General features: G+C 50.6%; 5 protein-coding genes across 5 annotated transcripts; all 5 read right to left on the bottom strand.

Annotated features, from left to right (window-relative positions):
- Positions 1 to 730: 730 nt before the first annotated feature.
- N7471_006744 (fungal specific transcription factor domain-containing protein) lies at positions 731 to 2,386 on the bottom strand (the record flags this gene model as incomplete). Its single annotated transcript, XM_057279463.1, has 2 exons — positions 731 to 2,048; positions 2,103 to 2,386. 2 exons carry the CDS (start codon positions 2,384 to 2,386, stop codon positions 731 to 733), a joined length of 1,602 nt encoding a protein of 533 aa, XP_057139073.1.
- Positions 2,387 to 2,421: 35 nt separating this feature from the next.
- Positions 2,422 to 3,434, bottom strand: N7471_006743 (Zn(II)2Cys6 transcription factor domain-containing protein; the record flags this gene model as incomplete). The annotated part of the gene is made up of 2 exons (XM_057279462.1): positions 2,422 to 2,853; positions 2,949 to 3,434. 2 exons carry the CDS (start codon positions 3,432 to 3,434, stop codon positions 2,422 to 2,424), a joined length of 918 nt encoding a protein of 305 aa, XP_057139072.1.
- A 714-nt stretch (positions 3,435 to 4,148) lies between these two features.
- Positions 4,149 to 6,673, bottom strand: N7471_006742 (uncharacterized protein; the record flags this gene model as incomplete). The annotated part of the gene is made up of 6 exons (XM_057279461.1): positions 4,149 to 4,821; positions 4,888 to 5,235; positions 5,297 to 5,473; positions 5,525 to 5,676; positions 5,769 to 6,389; positions 6,482 to 6,673. The coding sequence occupies 6 exons, from the start codon at positions 6,671 to 6,673 to the stop codon at positions 4,149 to 4,151; spliced, it is 2,163 nt and encodes a 720-aa protein (XP_057139071.1).
- Positions 6,674 to 7,526: 853 nt separating this feature from the next.
- On the bottom strand, positions 7,527 to 9,391 carry ugp1 (UTP glucose-1-phosphate uridylyltransferase; the record flags this gene model as incomplete). The annotated part of the gene is made up of 2 exons (XM_057279460.1): positions 7,527 to 8,990; positions 9,302 to 9,391. The coding sequence occupies 2 exons, from the start codon at positions 9,389 to 9,391 to the stop codon at positions 7,527 to 7,529; spliced, it is 1,554 nt and encodes a 517-aa protein (XP_057139070.1).
- A 1,731-nt stretch (positions 9,392 to 11,122) lies between these two features.
- N7471_006740 (uncharacterized protein) lies at positions 11,123 to 16,325 on the bottom strand (the record flags this gene model as incomplete). Its single annotated transcript, XM_057279459.1, has 5 exons — positions 11,123 to 12,982; positions 13,038 to 15,723; positions 15,780 to 15,842; positions 15,913 to 16,174; positions 16,243 to 16,325. Coding segments are annotated over 5 exons (4,707 nt in total), but the record flags the coding sequence as incomplete, so codon positions are not given.
- Between the last annotated feature and the right edge of the window lie 1,094 nt (positions 16,326 to 17,419).

Below are 17,419 nucleotides of genomic sequence, written 5' to 3'. Positions count from 1 at the left end.
ATTTCCAACATCTAATGTTGATATGAAAAAAAAGGGGGGCCCCAGGCTCTGCCTGGGGGCGAAGCCCGATCGTACTGAGAGTGTAAATGCTACGCAACGTGATGTTCAATTATGTGTTAATTGAGATAGGAAAACTACAGTTTACCCAAGGTGATGTTCGATCAGGTAGTGATCGAGGGATATTGTGATTGGCTAACTTTTTGGATCCACCGGATATATAACATTGCCCCAAAAAGTTGAGACTTGAGACTCAACATAATTCCCCTTTTGGGGGAATTTTGGGAACCGGAGGGGCCCGTGAGTAAACGGGAGGATCTGCCGGCCATTGCGGCCACCGGAAGAAGTACAATAGGCGAATTGAAGGCAGCTGATTTCGAAACTGTCTGCGCCCATTCCCAGTCACTAATGGCTGTTATATTGAAGTCGCTGTCAACGAGGATCTGATCCCCCTTTTCGTCCGCATGTTTCAAGTAGAACATCCCATCGTCAAGGTCGTTTTTGGAAAGGATTTTAGGGACGGTTTCTAGGAGGAAACGGCTATATTCGATATTTTACGGCCAACACTAATACTAGGGGCAAATATCTGAAAAGACTACTGAAAAGACTGCTAAATAGCCCTAATAAGGCTATAAAACTTCAATATGATGTCTGCCATGTATAGATATTCATTCATCAATCATATTCTCATTAGAGTATACAGCTATAATAGCGAAATCACGCTCAACATAGACTAAAAGATTCCACCTTCGAAATCAACCAATTCTTCAAACGCCTCCATCCCACTTCCACTATCATGACCATTGCTTCCACTACTATCCGCATTCCAATTCCAATTCCCATTAGACCCCTTCTCCCTCCACTCCATCACTCTCTCAAAAGAATTCCCATCGGGCCACTCACTCAAATCAATCCCCAACCCAGGCGCAATCTTCCTAACAATCCCATCACAAAGCAGGAAAGCCCTCCGCGCCGCCGGATCCACAGAAGCAGTAGTATGAAGCCAAGCGAGCGCCTTCCTCGCCGTGACAACAACCGTACCCATTTCCTTCTCCAGCAGCGGCGGGTACACCTTGGTCTGAGACATTGACGGCGTAGCAGGCGAGAGGAGCGGATTTGCGCGATCCGGACTGGCAGACGTATTCGCGCTAGAACAGTACGACAAACCCAGCAATAGAGCGGTCGTCGCCTGCATCAGGAAATGCAGGATACTCCACCAGGGCGCGGCGCGGGCCAGCCAAGCCATGTTCGGGTCGTCTGGGAGGATAGAAATAAGCGTGCAGGAAGCTTGCAGACAATGTGTAGCCATTTCAGACCGGAGTTTTCCGCGCGCGGTGTGTTCGACGGTTGGCGTGGTGTGGCGCAGGGATTGGTGGATGTGGCTTAGACATGGTCTGCAGAGGGTTATGCGGGCGGAGTAGTAGTTCATTGCTAGACAGACGCGTTCGCGGACGAAGGGGGCAGAGAGGTCGTTTAGTTTTGTGTGGTTTAGGTGCCAGGGATCTGTGTTTGGGAGGGTGAATTGGTAGAATTGGGGAAGTTTTGAGAGCCAGCGGTCCATTTGCAGGCTGAATTTCTGGACGTGGTATTCAACTTGGCTGGGGCCTTTGCGGAGGCCTTCGATGCTGTAGACTCTGTTCATGAGGGCGTGGGTTGTGAGGGTTAGGTCGACGAGGAAGTTGAAGAAGAGGGATGGGCAGGGTGGGCAAGTGGTCACCCAAGAGGGGGAGTGGTATTGGGTAGGGGATTCGAAGATGGTGGGGCGGAGTTGGGCTTCGCGGAGGGCGGGATTTTGCAAGAGGCGCTTGGCGTCGGGTTGGTCGAAGGTTTCTTCATCGTAGGGGAGGGGTGCAGGAACAGAGCAGAGGCCTTCGCCGACACAGGAGGCGCGGCCCGTCATGGAGGCTAGGAGGTGCTCGAGGGAGTAGATGGACCACCAGAGGCGGCCGCGGGTTTCTTTGGCGGCGTCTTTGGTGCGGTCATCTGTTAGGCGGAGGTTGATGCCGAGGGATAGGGCTGAGCGGAGGGCCATGTTGGAGAATTTGGATGCTCTGGAGGGGATGGTGAGTTAGTATAATGCTGGGGGTTGGAGAAATGTGACCTACCGGTTGACCTGTCCCAGACAAAGCAGGTAAACTGCTACGAGGAGTTCGAGTTGGATCTGCTGGAGATCGGTGTGCTCGAATAGCACAGTGCTGTGCAGACCGAGATGGCGCGCCCGGGTTAGGTACAGCAGATCTTCGTCTTCCTCGCCGGTGCTTTGTGGGTCCTCTATGAGTCGACAGTAGCGACAACCAATAGCAAAGATCATGTTCAGAATGGCCAGCCACTTCCGAGGCGGATTCGATGCATTGTTGAAGAACTTCTGATACTGGGAGATAAAGATCATCTTCCGAATTGCACTGAATGTCGGATGAACGTTGGTCAGGTAGGCATCGAAGTATCGATCTGCCAATTCCCGGGGGGCACAGCCAATAAGTCGCATGGCTCAATTAACGGAATATCCAGGCTGTCGAGATGATAATCCATCATAGAAGTGGGAATTTGCCTTTCTAATGCCTGCTGCTGCTGCTGAATAGAGGCTGGGTCACGATGACTCTCCATGTAGAAAGAATTCGGGACATGTTCCTGGGCACTCTTCACACCAACGCCGCTCTCCAGCTTTCGAATCCAATTGATTTCTGAATTCTTCCCAAAGAAGCCCGCGGCACGGGTGTCTTCGTTTCGATTTAGATCTTCGTCAACCTGGTCGATAGCATCGAGTGAGCCCATAGAGGTCGAGGAACCTTCTGAGTCGGCATCGTTTCGAGGGTTTCTAGGGTTTCTAGAAGTTTTCCCACTTTTGGACTTTGACAACTGGCAAACGGTGAGATTCTGAACTCGGCACTCAAATCATAAGGTCCGAGTCGCGGGCGAGACCCGGGACTTCATTTGACATTGACTGGGCTTACCTTCAATGCTTTTTTAATCTTTCGAGCCGTGGGGAGGTCCACCTCGGCTTCAAGCTCTCGAAGAAGAGCTTCGTATGCCTCCACTCGCTTGACTAAGCAACCCATTCGTTTCTGGTCGCGCACTCGTTTGACGTCTTCGTAGGAGCAGCTATGATTGTGGTATGCACATTGTCCGCACGATGGCCGGATACCATCACATTTGATCTTGCGCTGACGACAGGGCTCGCAAGCCCGCGCTGACCGTCGGCGCCCATGCGAAAAGGTGTCGGAACCGGCTAGGCGAGGGATGGCTACCTTGGGTGCGGTACTCCCTGTAGCTGCTGACGGGGCGGGCGTATACTCTGACAAGGCTTGGGCGGGCGCTTGAATTGGCGATAAGGGGATAGGCGTAGGATAAGGCTGTTGAGGTGTAGATCCAGCATTCACTGATGGTATCCAGTCGTAATCCTCAAAATTTCCGTCATCTTGATTCTCATAATTTTGCATATTCAATTTATCGATATTATCGACATTGATATATATTACTGGGGTTGTTGGAGGGGAGAGGTTACAAGGGGGAAAGGGCTCAACATATGTTGTCTAGGGGCAAAAACAATTCAAACAGAAACAGGAAAACAGGGATTGGAGATTTCTTTCCCAATGGTAACTGTGAAATATCTCATCATGGACCACAGAGGGGAGAGGTTACAAGGTGAAAAGGGCTCAACATATGTTGTCCAGGGGCAAAAACAATTCAAACAGAAACAGGAAAACAGGGATTGGAGATTTCGTTCCCAATGGTAACTTCTCATCATATGGACCAAAGTGGACCAAAGTGGACCAACGTGGAGAAGATATTCCCATTGCCACTTGGCGGGTCGATGAACTTGCTGGTTTGACGTCAGACAATATCTCAATCCCAGCCAACTTCCAGTCAACCCACCTATAAGCCACCTATTAACTCTTGGTCACCTGGCGATATCCCCCTAATTCACTACGACTTGTCGGTAACTGTTTCATTTCATGGAATCCTCGTTTGTGTCACCAGGTAGAGCTCCCTGAGCTCATCTGGATCTATATCTCCGGAGCAGATCCATAGAACCATTGTCGCCACTTAGTTAAGGCAAAATGTACCTGGACACATATGACGATGATGACGAATATGACGATGATGACGACGAACAGTACATTGTATGTTGTATATGTGTCCATCATTTCCCCTCAACATCCAACAGGCCGATACCTCTCAACCAAAACATCATCCTTCCCAAGACTAAGACTCTCATACCGATCCAACATATCCGAAAGTCCAAGTCCAGGATAATCCTGCAACCCCTTCCCATCCCCCTCCCCAATCCCATGATACTTATCCTTCTGGTTCAACTTCTCAAGCCCCTCAGCATACTCATCAAACCGACTACATCCCCTTTCCTTCGAAGCCTCATCAAATAAATCCTTCAACTCATCCGGCACAGAACTTGCCTCCCGAATCCGATACCCCTGCGCCTTGGCCCTGACCGACTGTCGGAAAATATGGAATAGATTCCTCCCCAGCGCAGACCGACTGGCAACAACCGAGAACGCACTTGTAAGAGTGAGGAAATCCTCATCCAATACATCGAACGACTCTTGCTCGAGCATCGTAAACAGCGCCAGGTTGATCGCGTACATCGCGAACTGGTGCGCACGACTAACCCCGAACTCGCGTCTGTGCAGACGCGTCAGGGCGGCGATCCCGCGCGCCGCGCTCTGCGTGACTTCCCCTGCATTGTATTTTCTCTCCGGGGTGTGGCGCGGCGGGCTTTCGGGTGTTTTAGGCTCGAAGGGTATGGGTGGGACTTCGTCTTCGGAGATGCAGCTGAAGAGGTTTATGATGAGGGCGTTGTAGCGCATTCTGTGTGGATGAGTATTTTGCTTTTGCTTTTGTATAGGAGACGGTAAGAACGACGGATTTACTCACTTCAGTAAGATGATATGCGGAGCTGGCCTGTACCGCACATCAAAGTCCTCCGGGAGAAGATCGTGCCAGCGACGAATACGGTCGTATAGATCCTCGCGGCTCTGGCGGTGGATGGGGCCGAGGTCGGTGTTGCTCCTGTGGTCTGCGAACATGCTGCGCGAGATATCGCGCGCAATCGTCGACAAGTTGCATGCTTCATCGAAGTACTGACTGAAGAATGACGGGCGCGGGTCGCGATGCGTTGGGTATGACTGCCAGAGGGCTTGGTCTTCGGACTGGTTGATATCCAGACGGGCCATATTGACGTGGTCGATGAGGCTTGGGCGGAGGAAGGATGTGTGGACCATTCTGCGGATGTGAATGTGAGTTCGAGGGGTGAGTGATAAGAGTATCAGCAGGGTTCACTTACGTGTCGACGTTGAACAGACCCCAGGCTGTGCGCTTGCATGAGATATCCATGTCCTGGGATAACTCGCCCGATGCCATTCTAGGTCCTGTGCTGCCGACCAGGCCCAATGCCTCGCCCATTCGGATAGCCTCATGCAGCATGATATAGCCCAGGTCGTCTTCTCGGGACATCGCATATCTGTCTGTGTCAGAACAGCCCAGGACACAGGACAAAGATGTTTATACAAACCTCTCATACATCAGCAACGTCCCCTGCAAACCCGCCAAACTAGGCTGCGAACTCTCCTCAGCCCTCAACCTCTCTGCCTCAGCAAGGAAATCACACCCTTTCGAAGAGATATCACCAGGAACGACGTAAGCCTCGGAGAACTCAGAGAAGTACTAAACAAACCAATCAGCAACCGAGCCAACACCAACACACCTCCAACACTCAACGAAACGAAACGAAAAAAGGAAAAAGAAAAAAAACCCACACAAGCATTACTGAGCACCGCATTAACCAAAAACGGGCTACAAAACTCAGACCCCAAGACTCCCTTGGCCATATGCCTAACAAAAACCCCCTTATCCAAAACCGTGGTGAACGGCCAATCCCAGGCAAAGTACAACGAAACAAGATGCGACACCAGATCCGCATCTGCCGTAACCCTCGTCCACGGCTTCGCAGGGACCTCACAAGGCGCGGAATCACACAGGTAATGTATATCCATAACCTTCCTTCTGAAAGTAGGACCCGTACCCTCGACATTGATAAGCTGGCGCATATCTTCCAGCTTAGCAACAGTTTCCTGCTTGTGGGCTGTTGATGTTGTTGTTGGTGTTGATGGGGAGGTGAGGGAAGCGAGTGTTTCGTTTATATAGGCGCGGATTTCATCTGCGGGTGCATTGTGCCGGATTATTGTCAGGAGGTGCAAAGCGTCTGATTCGTTTGCTTCGCGGACGAGCTTGAAGAGGTCTGAGAGGAGGTCACGGTGGTAGGAGAGTTCGTCTGCTGTGCGTTTTGCGGCTACGCGTCGGCGTTGGTCGAGGGATTCGTCGAAGATGCAGACTCTTTTGAAGGTTTGGCAGTTTGTGCAGGGGGATGTGCCGGAGCACTGGGTTGTTAGTTTGGGTTATGATGTAGATGTAGATGTGGATGTAGATGGGATATAAATGTAGAGTAGGTGTAGTTAGTTTATAATCTCACCTTCCTCTTCGACTTCTTACAAGCCAGACAAGCAGTTGAAACCCTCTTCTTCCACCTCCCAGAACCCTTCCCTTCTTCGGCAGGTGGACTACCATTTTCAGTGTCATGTTCATGGTAGTTTTCCTGGTCATGGTCATGGTCATCCTCCGAATGCGAGGGACCTGGTACAAGACGACGGTAACGCTCACTCATATTCCGACATGAGCAGCTGAATTTCGGTATGTTTTTGGTTTTGTGTTTTCTTTTAAAATGCAAAATGGAAAATGTAATATATAAACAATAACCGTCCAAATATGTGAAGAAACGTACGTAAAAAAAAAGAATATGTAAAAAGGCGTGAGATATACAGTCGAATATGTACTGTTGACAATATACAAGAAAAAAAACACAAAATTGAACTGTACAAAATCAGGAATGCATATTGTGCAAGGAATATCCCGTTCGAATGATTGTAGGACGATAACACCTGAGAGGTTCTGAACAGGGTTTAGTAGCGCAAATGGGCTTGTTTTGCCGCGAATGACGTTGTGACGATATCATGGGGAACTTTTCCCCGCCTATTATTATCGGAGTTTATTTGCCTTAAGGCAATGGCGTTTTTGTGTCTGGAATTTGTTGCTTGGGTTTGAAGCTTGGGTGTCGTGATATCGAGGCTGAATGAGTGTTTCGGGGTTGTACCGTTGGGGATATATATCGAGTTGGTAGCTGGGGAAGAAAGAACCGAGATACGACTATACAGCTACAACTACATATATATGTAGGTCTCTATCTACTACGTACACGTAGGAAAAGAGGTTGAACTGGCATGCATTGAGAATGGTGAGCAACATCACAGTACTTGGTAATTAAAGTCAGGTCTAGACTAAAAACAACCCAATAAGAAAGAAAGAAAAAAGACGCTGGATTATTGTAATGTAATACAAGTACTTATTTTGCATACTCCATGGAATCCATAGCCTCGGATGCACCAGTTGAAACGAGAAAAGTCAAACACTGCGGATCTGCAAGCCCAAGCCAAGAAGACAGAAGAATCAGACGAAAACATCTAGTGCTCGAGAATTCTCAGGCTACCCTGCACAACACAGTTCTCAAGGACGGATCCAGGGGGAATGTCAATGGTGCTGCCCTCGGAAGCGACAATGATAACGGTTCCCTTGAGGGTGACGTTGCGGCCGAGATTAACAGGTCCGGTGATAGTAAGGTGGTCCAGCTCGACGATGCGAGGAATACTGGTAATGCGCTTCTGGAAGTCGGAGACCTTCTTGAAGTCGGAACCGAGCTTGATGACGGGGACACCACCGAAACGGTTGGGGTCCATGACCAGCTGGCCGTGCTCGAGACGGTACAGGTCAGACTTGACGACCATCAGATCGGAGCAGGTCTTGACGGGCAAGAAGCGGCGACGGGGCACGTTGACACCGTGGGCGTTCTTGAAGTGGCGGATGGCGGCACCGACAGCGGTCTCCAGCTGGTAGATAGCCTGATCGGCCTCACCCTTCTTATCGGCGGGAATGGACTTCTCGTTAGGGATGATCTCCATTTCCAACTCGTTCTCCTCAACGACACGCTTGATAGCCTGGACGTTGAGCCAGATGTTGTTGGTGTTGAAGTACTTGAACTTCTTGATGGACTTGAACTCGTTGACGTGCTCCTTGGGCACCTGGGCAATCTCGAGCAGGCGGACCTTGCCGTCGGAATCGATAATGGTACCACCCTTGACGTCGGCCTTGGTCTTATCGGTCAACTCCATGATGTACTCGGCCTGGGAGTCAACCATGTGCTGCAGGATGCGGAGATCAACCACGGCACCGAGGTTGTCGGCGTTGGACAGGAAGATGTACTCGATACCACGCTCGATCAGCTTGTCGAGAGTGCCGGAGTTGTACAGGGACTCGAAAACGTCACCGTGTCCGGGAGGGTACCAGTCCTGGAGGGGAGAGTCGAAGCTCTTGGGGGCGGGCAGGAGCGAATCCTTGATGATGCGGGGGTAGCGCGACTGGTTGAAGGTGATGATGTCGACGTTGTGGCCCTCGTACTTCTTGATAATGGACTGGGTGTCCTGATCGGTGTTGAAGGAGTTCATGAGGACGAAAGGCACGTTGACATTGAAGCTGCGGTTAAGGTGCTCAATCTGGCGCACGGAGAGATCGAGGAAGGACATGCCCTCACGGACCTCAATGACGGACTTGGGACCAACGCAACCCATGGAGGTACCGAGACCACCGTTCAGCTTGACAACGGCCAGCTTGTTCAGGAACTCGACGGAGGCGTCGGCACCGAGGTCATCGTAGCCAACAACCTGGGAAGGCTGGGGAGGAGCGATTTTGTCCCAGTTGACGGCGTTGCCCTTGGCCTTGTCGTTCAGGAAACGGCGGAACAGGGCGAAGAAGTTGTCCATCTCGGCCTCGAAACGCTTCTTCTCATTGGGATCAGTGACGCTGTCGCCGAGGGCGTTCAGGGCATTGCGCATTTGTGAGGCGGCGACGCTAGTGGAGGCATTCTCGAAAGCCTGGTTGGAAGTTTCACGGGTCAGCTCTGGACCAAATGGAGGCGCCAATGTAGCCATTGTAAGGAAATGAATAGAGACAATTGAATGAGGGGCTTCCCAGAATTCAAGTAGATTGGGTGATTTGACAGACGGAGCAAGGATAACAGTGTAGCGATGGTGGAAGATGGGGAGAAAAGAGGAACAAGTCTCAAGACGCGACGAAGAAAGCAGAAACAAAACAGCCCAGAAACAGCAAGAACGGCCAAAATGGCAAGAACGAAGCTTCAAAGATTCGGGGACTCGGAGATTCACCGCCCGAAGTGTTCACTTACCATGTGCGACTGCGACTTGCCATGGTGCTTTCCACCAAAGGCCTCGCTCTCGGGGGCCCGAAGGTGAGTGGGAAGAGCCTTGGAGCCCATTATGAGTTATTATGGGGATATGGATATGGAGAGGAAACTGGCTATTATAAAGGAAATATGAAGTCAGTGGCAGATTCAGAGGCAAAAATAGGGAAACGTGGCTCCTTTTAAGAAGCTCTTAAAGCTTTCAATGACCAAAAGACAAAAAGGAGGGGTTCATTATTGCCACTTGTCGATCCATTGGATGTCAAGCTGCCGTCATAGGCGGGTATTGAGGACAACTCACAGGTCAATTCCTAAGAACGGGGATAAAGAGGGGGAAAGAAGAGAGAGAAGTCCAGAGGATATAAGAGAAGGAAAGGAAAAAAGGGAGGATAGGGTGGGGGAGAGGAACCCCGTGATTTTATATTATTTGTGTTGCACGTTGGGACTGTTTAGGTGTTTACGTACATATTTAGACACTTTGACACTTTGACACTTAGACACTTAGACACTTATAAGATAATATTCATAGATAATATCCTAATTATCTGCATTCTCTACTATTCCTATTATTCCTCTCCCTATACCATTGCTATGCCATTGCTATTCCTCTTCCTATGTATTCTGTTGTCTTATCTCGCTCAGTCCTCCTTGCATCCCGATGTCGTCAGTTGCCAGCCACTGACATGCCCACGGGTTGGAGCTCGGAAACTAATACCTACATACACATTACTATTAAGCCTGTCAAGAGTAAAGTGACAGTTATACAGGATTACTATTCTAACCATTGACCATCAACTATACCCTTAGACCCCTAAACCCGGAGTACACAAGTCCACTGGTCAACAATCCAGACCCCTTTTCCTCTCTCCACCTTAAAAGACCTAGTCCCTACAAATAGGATTAAGCCCCACCAAAGACAAGCTCTCATCCTCCTTTTCGCCCTGTTTCTGGTTTGGTTTCAATGGTTTCACGTAAACTTGATTCGTTCCTAATTATATCAATGTTGTGCTATTCCAAGACGTTTGGAATAAATGCATAGTCTGGATGGTGTTCACATGACCTGTATATTGTGTGCAATATACAATAGAGCTAAGTCTGTAGTACGAAGTACTGTTTACTGAAATGTACTAGATGGACCTAGCTAGGTACATGGGAAAGCACAGAATTCAGGTAGAGTTTTTCTCTTTCGGCCCCCTATTATCATTGCTACAACAAACACAGACTCTAATTCTTCTAGACTAATTGCATCCCACCTGTGTATTTGCCCTAAACAAAAACCCGGTCCAAGTGGCAACAAGTGGGACAAGCAAATTATCCACCCCACCACGCCTCTTCCCTAAATTAATGAGGCTAATATACGGATCCCGTTGGATCTAAAAATAAGATATGAATTGTCCATATCTGACATCTCTCATATTCTCTATCTCTATCTCTATCATATCTACAATTATATCTACTCCGTACACTCTCAGTGCCACATATATATATATGGTACCTACAACAACATACTGAAGACTCTTAAGAGGCCTAAGCATCAAAGCGCAGATCACTCAGGGCTGTGCAGACCAAGTTTCGGGAAAAAACACTCGAGTTGAAAAGAACGGCCCGAGACCAATTTCCTTTTTTAATATAAAGAAGCCATGAGAATGCAACGCGCATACCATATCAAATGCGAATATAGCCTCTATTGCTTCGCCGGGAGCCCCTTTAAGATTCCAAAGTGAGACATTGGTCTTAGGTCTTAGACTCAGCCTTGTTTTCGGCTTTTTTGGGTGGCGCGAACTATTGATTCTCGACTATTTTTACCCGGCTATTTTCATTCTCCATGCTATGTGGTATATGTCTCAAAAAGACTCCGGGAGCCATCTCAACAATTGGAATTCATATTGATAGGGACGAGAAAAAAAAAACGAGAAAAAAAGGATATCACAACAAACGCAGAAAAAAACACCAATTAGTAACAAGCGAAAGCAATTCATATTTTCATATACTCTTCAGCCTAAACAGGCAAAGCAATTCCAAAGCGGATAATAAAAGTAAATAAGGGTGTGATTTAAACCCCGCTAACAGACCTCTTACTCAAGAAGCTGCGACGGGGCATCTTCCTCGAATCAGGACTCCCCGCACCCTCAGTGGGTTCGGGTGTACCAGCGGTCGAGTGCGATGTAGTAGGCCTCACGCCAGCATCTGAAAGCGCGAAGCTGGAACGAATGGTAACGACACCGTCGCCAACAGTGATAGCCTTATCCTGGCCGGCGACGGAACCCTGATCGTCAACGAAGAACGGCGCTTCGCCGAGGACATCGTCCGAGCCAAAGGTGGCATGGTCGACGACGCGGACCTGGTACTGGGCGTCGGCGGTAGTGTTGGGGACGCGGAAGGAGTCGTCGAAGGTGACTGTACCGGATAAGTTCTTATGGGCCTTTGTCTTGTGAACATCCTTTGCACCCTTGGAACCCTGGACACGGATGATGACGCGGAGATTGGCGTCGGTGGGGAAGTTAGCAGCTGAGACGAGGGTGATGTTGGCGGAGCCCTTGTCGGCAGAGCCGCCACCGCCGAAGACGCTCAGGCGATCGCCGAACTGCGAGGCTGTGCTGCGGTTGCGGCTGTGTTCCTTCTGTGGAGTGCTGGGGGAAGAGGAGCCTTCGACGAGGGAGGCGGCTGGGGTGAGACGGTCGCCCTTGGCGGTTTCAGGTTCCTCAATGCTGTTCATGATGGAGGCGGTGTCTTCGCTTTTGTCTTTGTGAATGCGCGACATGAGGCCGTGCTTTAGGAAGGAGGCGCCGCGGACGACGTTGCCACCGACGAAACCAACACCCTTAACGGGGGCGCCGACGATCTTGCCGGGGACGGCGAAGGTGCCAGAGAAGGTAGAGGAGCCTTGGCGGGCGCGGATCACATAGGTAGGTTTGAAGAGCAAGCTCAGGCGGATCGCGCCTGATTTGCCGTCGAGGGGCAGGGTGACTTCCTTGGCTTGGAAGGGCTCTAGGGATTCCAGGTCGATGGGCGTGGCGCCGAGGAAGTCAGCCTTGTCACCAAAGTCCCAGTCATACACATCCACATGGAAGTTTGCGCCGATGCGGGATTTGATGGGAAGTTCGAAGTACTCGTTCCATGCCGGGTGCAGGGTCTTCTTCTGGACCTTGGTCTTGAACACGGTCTCATCATGCATGCGGAACTTGCAGAATGGATCGCTGAATCCGTTGCGATCGGCGGCGGGCAGCTCGGCGGCATCGTGGACGTCAACGCGCAGGGTACCCATGTTGTTGATGCTCTCCGTTGGGTCGAGCTTCATTTCCGTCGGAATGTACCGGGCGCTGACGGTAACCTTGCTCACCTCACCGGAGTTGGAGCGGAGGACGAGCTCGGTGGGCGTGTACAACATGCGCATCAGTGTGGGCAGTGTGTCACCAGTCAGTTTGGCGACTGTGTGCTCCTCGCTGGAGTCCTTGGGATCGTCCTTGTTGACGAGACGCAATGTGATCTTGGAGAACTCGAGCTCGCGAACGAAAGCCTCGCCGACGTCAGTGAACTTTGCGGTCGTGGTGTGAATCTTGGATGAGACATATGCGGGGAACATGTAGTCGTCCATCAAGACTTCCAATTGGACGTGGGGAACGGCCAGCTGGCCCTCGTGGAACTTGAACACAATGAAACCGGATTCTACAGTCAATGATTAGCTTTGTACCATTACTGTGAATATCCAAGCAAAACATACCATATTTGGGGAGATCGTCCGCACTGACGAAAGTGCGGGGAATGGACTTAACCGACCGAACAGACGCGGTCTCAGAGTGGGTACCAGTGATTGGGCGGGATGTAGTGGTTTCCAGACTGGTGCGGCCATTAGTAGCCGGCTCACCATTGGTAGTTCCGTTGGTGATGGGGGCAGTGCCGTTAGACAGAGCCTTAGAGGCCTTCGAAGCCTTTGAAGCCTTCGAATCAACGCTAGCAGACTTCGCGTGCAAAGACTTCTTCGGGAATTCGGTGGAGTCCGGGCCAGGAGTGCTAGGGAGCTCTGAGGATTCCTCCTCCTCGTCAACTTCGTCCTCGGGGTTGACGACCGGCACAGACGGGAAGAAGGACACATTGTAGTGGAGTTCTCCCTTGGGAGAGCCGCCGCTAATCTTCAGACTGCTGGTGATATTCTGCTTCTCGTCGTCGATCTCATATTCACCGCTCTCCGTCTCGCGAACAAAGTCAGAGGCATTGAGGTCACACCAACCAAGAGTTCGGTCCTTGTTGATAGTCTCCTCGTCCATGACCTCCACAGTGAGCTTCTCGCGTGCGCTGCGAATAGGCACGTAGACGACCTCGTCCCATTCGGGGTTGAGGTTGTTGCGGAAGGTGACAGTGCGGCCACGAGTAATACCGGAAAGCAGCACGCGAGCGTAGGGGTCGGACTTGCCCATTGACTCCAAGTTGCGCAGGTTACTCGCGCGCTTGAAGTGGAAGCGCATGACACCAATGGGGTCAATGTAGCCAGCGCTGCCAATGCCTCCCAACTCGACGGGCTTCCACTGGAGAGTCAACTTGACGCGTCCGTCCTTGGCACCATGGAGATGGAACCACTGCTGGCCACGCTCCATCATCTTCAGCATGTCGTTCATCTTGATCTGGTAGCGGCCGATAATGGGATCCTGCATGATGTCGCGGTCATCCTTGAGGATAAGACCCAGACGAGCGTTCTTTCGGTCTGAGATGAGGAACTCCTTGGAAGCATTCTGGAAGATGGGGTTGTTGGTGCGCTTGAGCTTTTTCGTAATGTGAATCTCCTTTCCGTTGAGAAGAAGGACACCGTAAGGGTTCAGCTTGCCAACCAGACTCTTACTTCCGTCCAGGTCCTTGGCCTGCTCTACGGTGAACTGGGCGATACCGGTGTTCAGTTCAGGGGCGGGTTCAGCCTCGCCAGCCTCGTTCTTTCGTCCCTCAAGAACTGGGAAGAAGCGGATATCGGCTTGGATGGCACCGCGGTGGCGGCCACTAGCCTGCACTTCCAAATAGATGCCCTCATGGGAAGGCTCCTGCTCGAGTTTGTCCAATGCGAAGCTAGCAACGCCCATTTCCTTATCCTTGCGGTACTCGTTCCAGTCATATGCAGCAATAGACAAGGCATCAGAGAAGGAGGTAATAATCACGTAAATCGTCTCATTCCAGCGGGGGCTATCGGTATCGTGGATGGTCTTCGTGCGGCCGAGCTCAGTACGGTTGTTCAAAGACACCACGGCGTACGGATCAGGAGTGCCAGAGAACTTATCGGGGTTCTTGAGTTGTTGAGCACCATGCAGAGTAATCGCGACTACACCGATAGCCTGGTCGACGGGGTTTCCAGCAAGCATCTTAGCAATTTCAATCGGGAAGACGTTCGGATCGTACATCATGGGCTGCAAGTTGGCGTGAATCTGGTCCTTAATGAAGGACTCCAGACCGGGGATGAAGTTGATATCAAATCCAAGGTGATCACCACCGAGGGGCTTGCAGACGTAGTCGAGTTCGGGCTTGTCCAAGAAGCAGACGTCCACACGCTCGATGTGGGGAAACGGGATCTGAAGCTTGACCTTGACACGCATCAAGCCGGAGCAAGCCATGTCCTCGACAATCACGTCGAGACCCTTGCTCACCACACCCTTTCCGACACGAACCTCCAACACGACCTTGGGGTTGATCTTGTCCTTTGTCTGGCGCGAAGTCAGGTCCGTAACGTCGTTCGGGGTGAAGCTGAACTTCCAGTCCATGATGACGGTATCGGGGTCGGTCTTTGGGTAGGTCTTGACGTGCTCTAGACGAGGAGGCTTTGTACCGAGGATGAAAGTCTTGAGGCGCAAGCTATCCAAGAAGGCGGGAGTAGAAGTACTAAGGACCTGGTCGACGGTGTTGATGATAGTGTCGCACAGAACGGGGGCATAGATAGGCCAGAACTTGACGAGGAAGCTGTTGATCCACTCGAGGCTCTCAGTGTCGGTCTCGAGGCGCTGCTTGGACATTTCACGGCTAATATCGTCACGGAAGTTCCGGCGCACTCGTCGAATGGAGGTACGGTAGTAGGTGCTGCATGCTGCCATGACCATAAGAACCCAGCCCACACCACCGCCTAGCACGGCGATCATCCACGAGGCCAAGCAGGCGAAGATGATAATCCCAGAATTGTGGTACCAGTCGCCAAAGAACTTATCGGGGATTCTCCCTTCCAAGAACGTCTCGTGATCCAGCAATGTACCTTCATCACCCAAAGTCGCCGCGAGCTTCTCATTGACGAACTGCGGGGCCCAACCCGTTCTGTCGCGCGCCCATCGAAGGTCCTCATCGACGGGCTTCGCACCAGCACTTTCTCGTGTGGCTTCCTCGGCCATAATGGCGTTCGCAGTTTCCGGTGGGGGGAGATCATAGTCTGCTTTGCCATCGGTCTTGGTAGGGTTAGCATGTATATCGAAATCGCATGGAGAAACTCAGTCATTCTCACCTTATCTGTAACTACACCAACGCCCTGGGGTTCATTGGGATGGTGAAAATCAGGCGGCAATCGCTAGAAGGGAGACACAGCAGTTAGCATGGTGACTGCGCCGAACACAACTCGAACTTTTTGCGATACGCACCCCTTTGGTAGCATTGGCCTTGGTTTCAGGCGAGGCATCGGGGTCGAATTGGTATGCAGCAGAGCCAGCCTGTCTGGCTTCATCGACAACCATTTGCTCAATGATATCCGGGTTAACGTGTGACTGCGGGTCCTGTTGCAATTCCTCGGCGGCCTCGATGGTACCCTCGATCTTCATCTCCGTCTTCTCCGCGTCGGCGGACGCCATATCGCCGGTTGGGTGTTGTGTTCCGGTCGGGGGAATTGGGAGAGCCGAGGATGTTCTAGAGGGTTGGTTAGATTGGATCCATGAATGGGGACCTCGGGTGAGGGGGAGGGGAAGAATGCTGACTTGCATACGTCTACACCTGAACAATGTACCGGGATGGCAAGGGTCGTTGAAGGGGTGACCTGGTGTGTTATTGTATACCAAGGTATAGAGTTACAGAGAGAAAGAAAGAGAGGAAAATAAGAGCAGGAGATGAGGAGTGGACCAAAAGGCACAGCTCAGGTTGCCCAGCCGCTTGCGTCAAGGGGAACTGTGGCTGGGATTCTTACGATACCTTGAATATTACCATTACACACCTTATATATTTGGGTAAATTATGACATAGTCATTATTATGATAATTCAGAATCCGCTAAAAAGAAAGAAAAGAGTAAAAAAAAGGGAGATCGGAAACTCCGAGGTCGATCGAAGATCAGTGACGTACGTACGTCGGGCCTGGATCAGATTGCTCACTTTAGTACGGAGTACTATATTGGATATAGCTATGAGTCTATAAGTCTATGAGTCCATGAGCGTGCCAGTCCACAACATTGCGCTCCGTACCTGTTCAATTGTCTAATATAATCCAAAATATGTCAATTGAGGATCAGGGGAATGACAGACTAAATACCGACTATTAGATTCGACCCGAGCTTTCAGCACCGCCACAGAGGGTCAATAGAGGGTCGAAAGATAAATTTCTTTTCCATGGTTTCTACTTCTTAGGGTTCTACCTAGGTAAATTATTTCGTTCAATGCCCCTTTTTGATTGCGGAGATCGTTATTTTGCCCTTTTAGGTGGCTATCATTACCGTAATCCCAGCCCTACCTGGGTACCGTTTTAGGCAACGAGATATGCTACATATTAGGGCAATCTCGGCGCCTATACTCCGTACTCCGTATGGTATTTTGTAATTGTCTACATAAGTACTCCGTACTTTACTCAGAACAATCTCAACAATCTCAAGGTATACGTGGCATGCATCCAGAGAATGCAAGAAAAAACCCGGTCACATCGCACACTATCGACCACGCATCGTGCCCTATTCCCGATTAGGTAGATCGGCCATAGCTATATCCACCAAAGATGCTCTTTGGATATGGAGAATGATTTAGTTTACCGAGGAACCTATCTGGAGTACGTACATCGTACAATTATACAGCAGGATTACTAAAGTATATTATGCACTATCCATAGTGATAGACAAGCCAAGTGCTGCATGACGAGTTGATCTATCATACCACATCCCCTAGACTTGCAC

Source organism: Penicillium samsonianum, assembly GCF_028829775.1.
Source record: "Penicillium samsonianum strain IBT 33392 chromosome Unknown utg000003l_segment0_segment0, whole genome shotgun sequence".
Classification (NCBI taxonomy): domain Eukaryota; kingdom Fungi; phylum Ascomycota; class Eurotiomycetes; order Eurotiales; family Aspergillaceae; genus Penicillium; species Penicillium samsonianum.
This window is presented reverse-complemented; position numbering and strand designations above follow the sequence as displayed.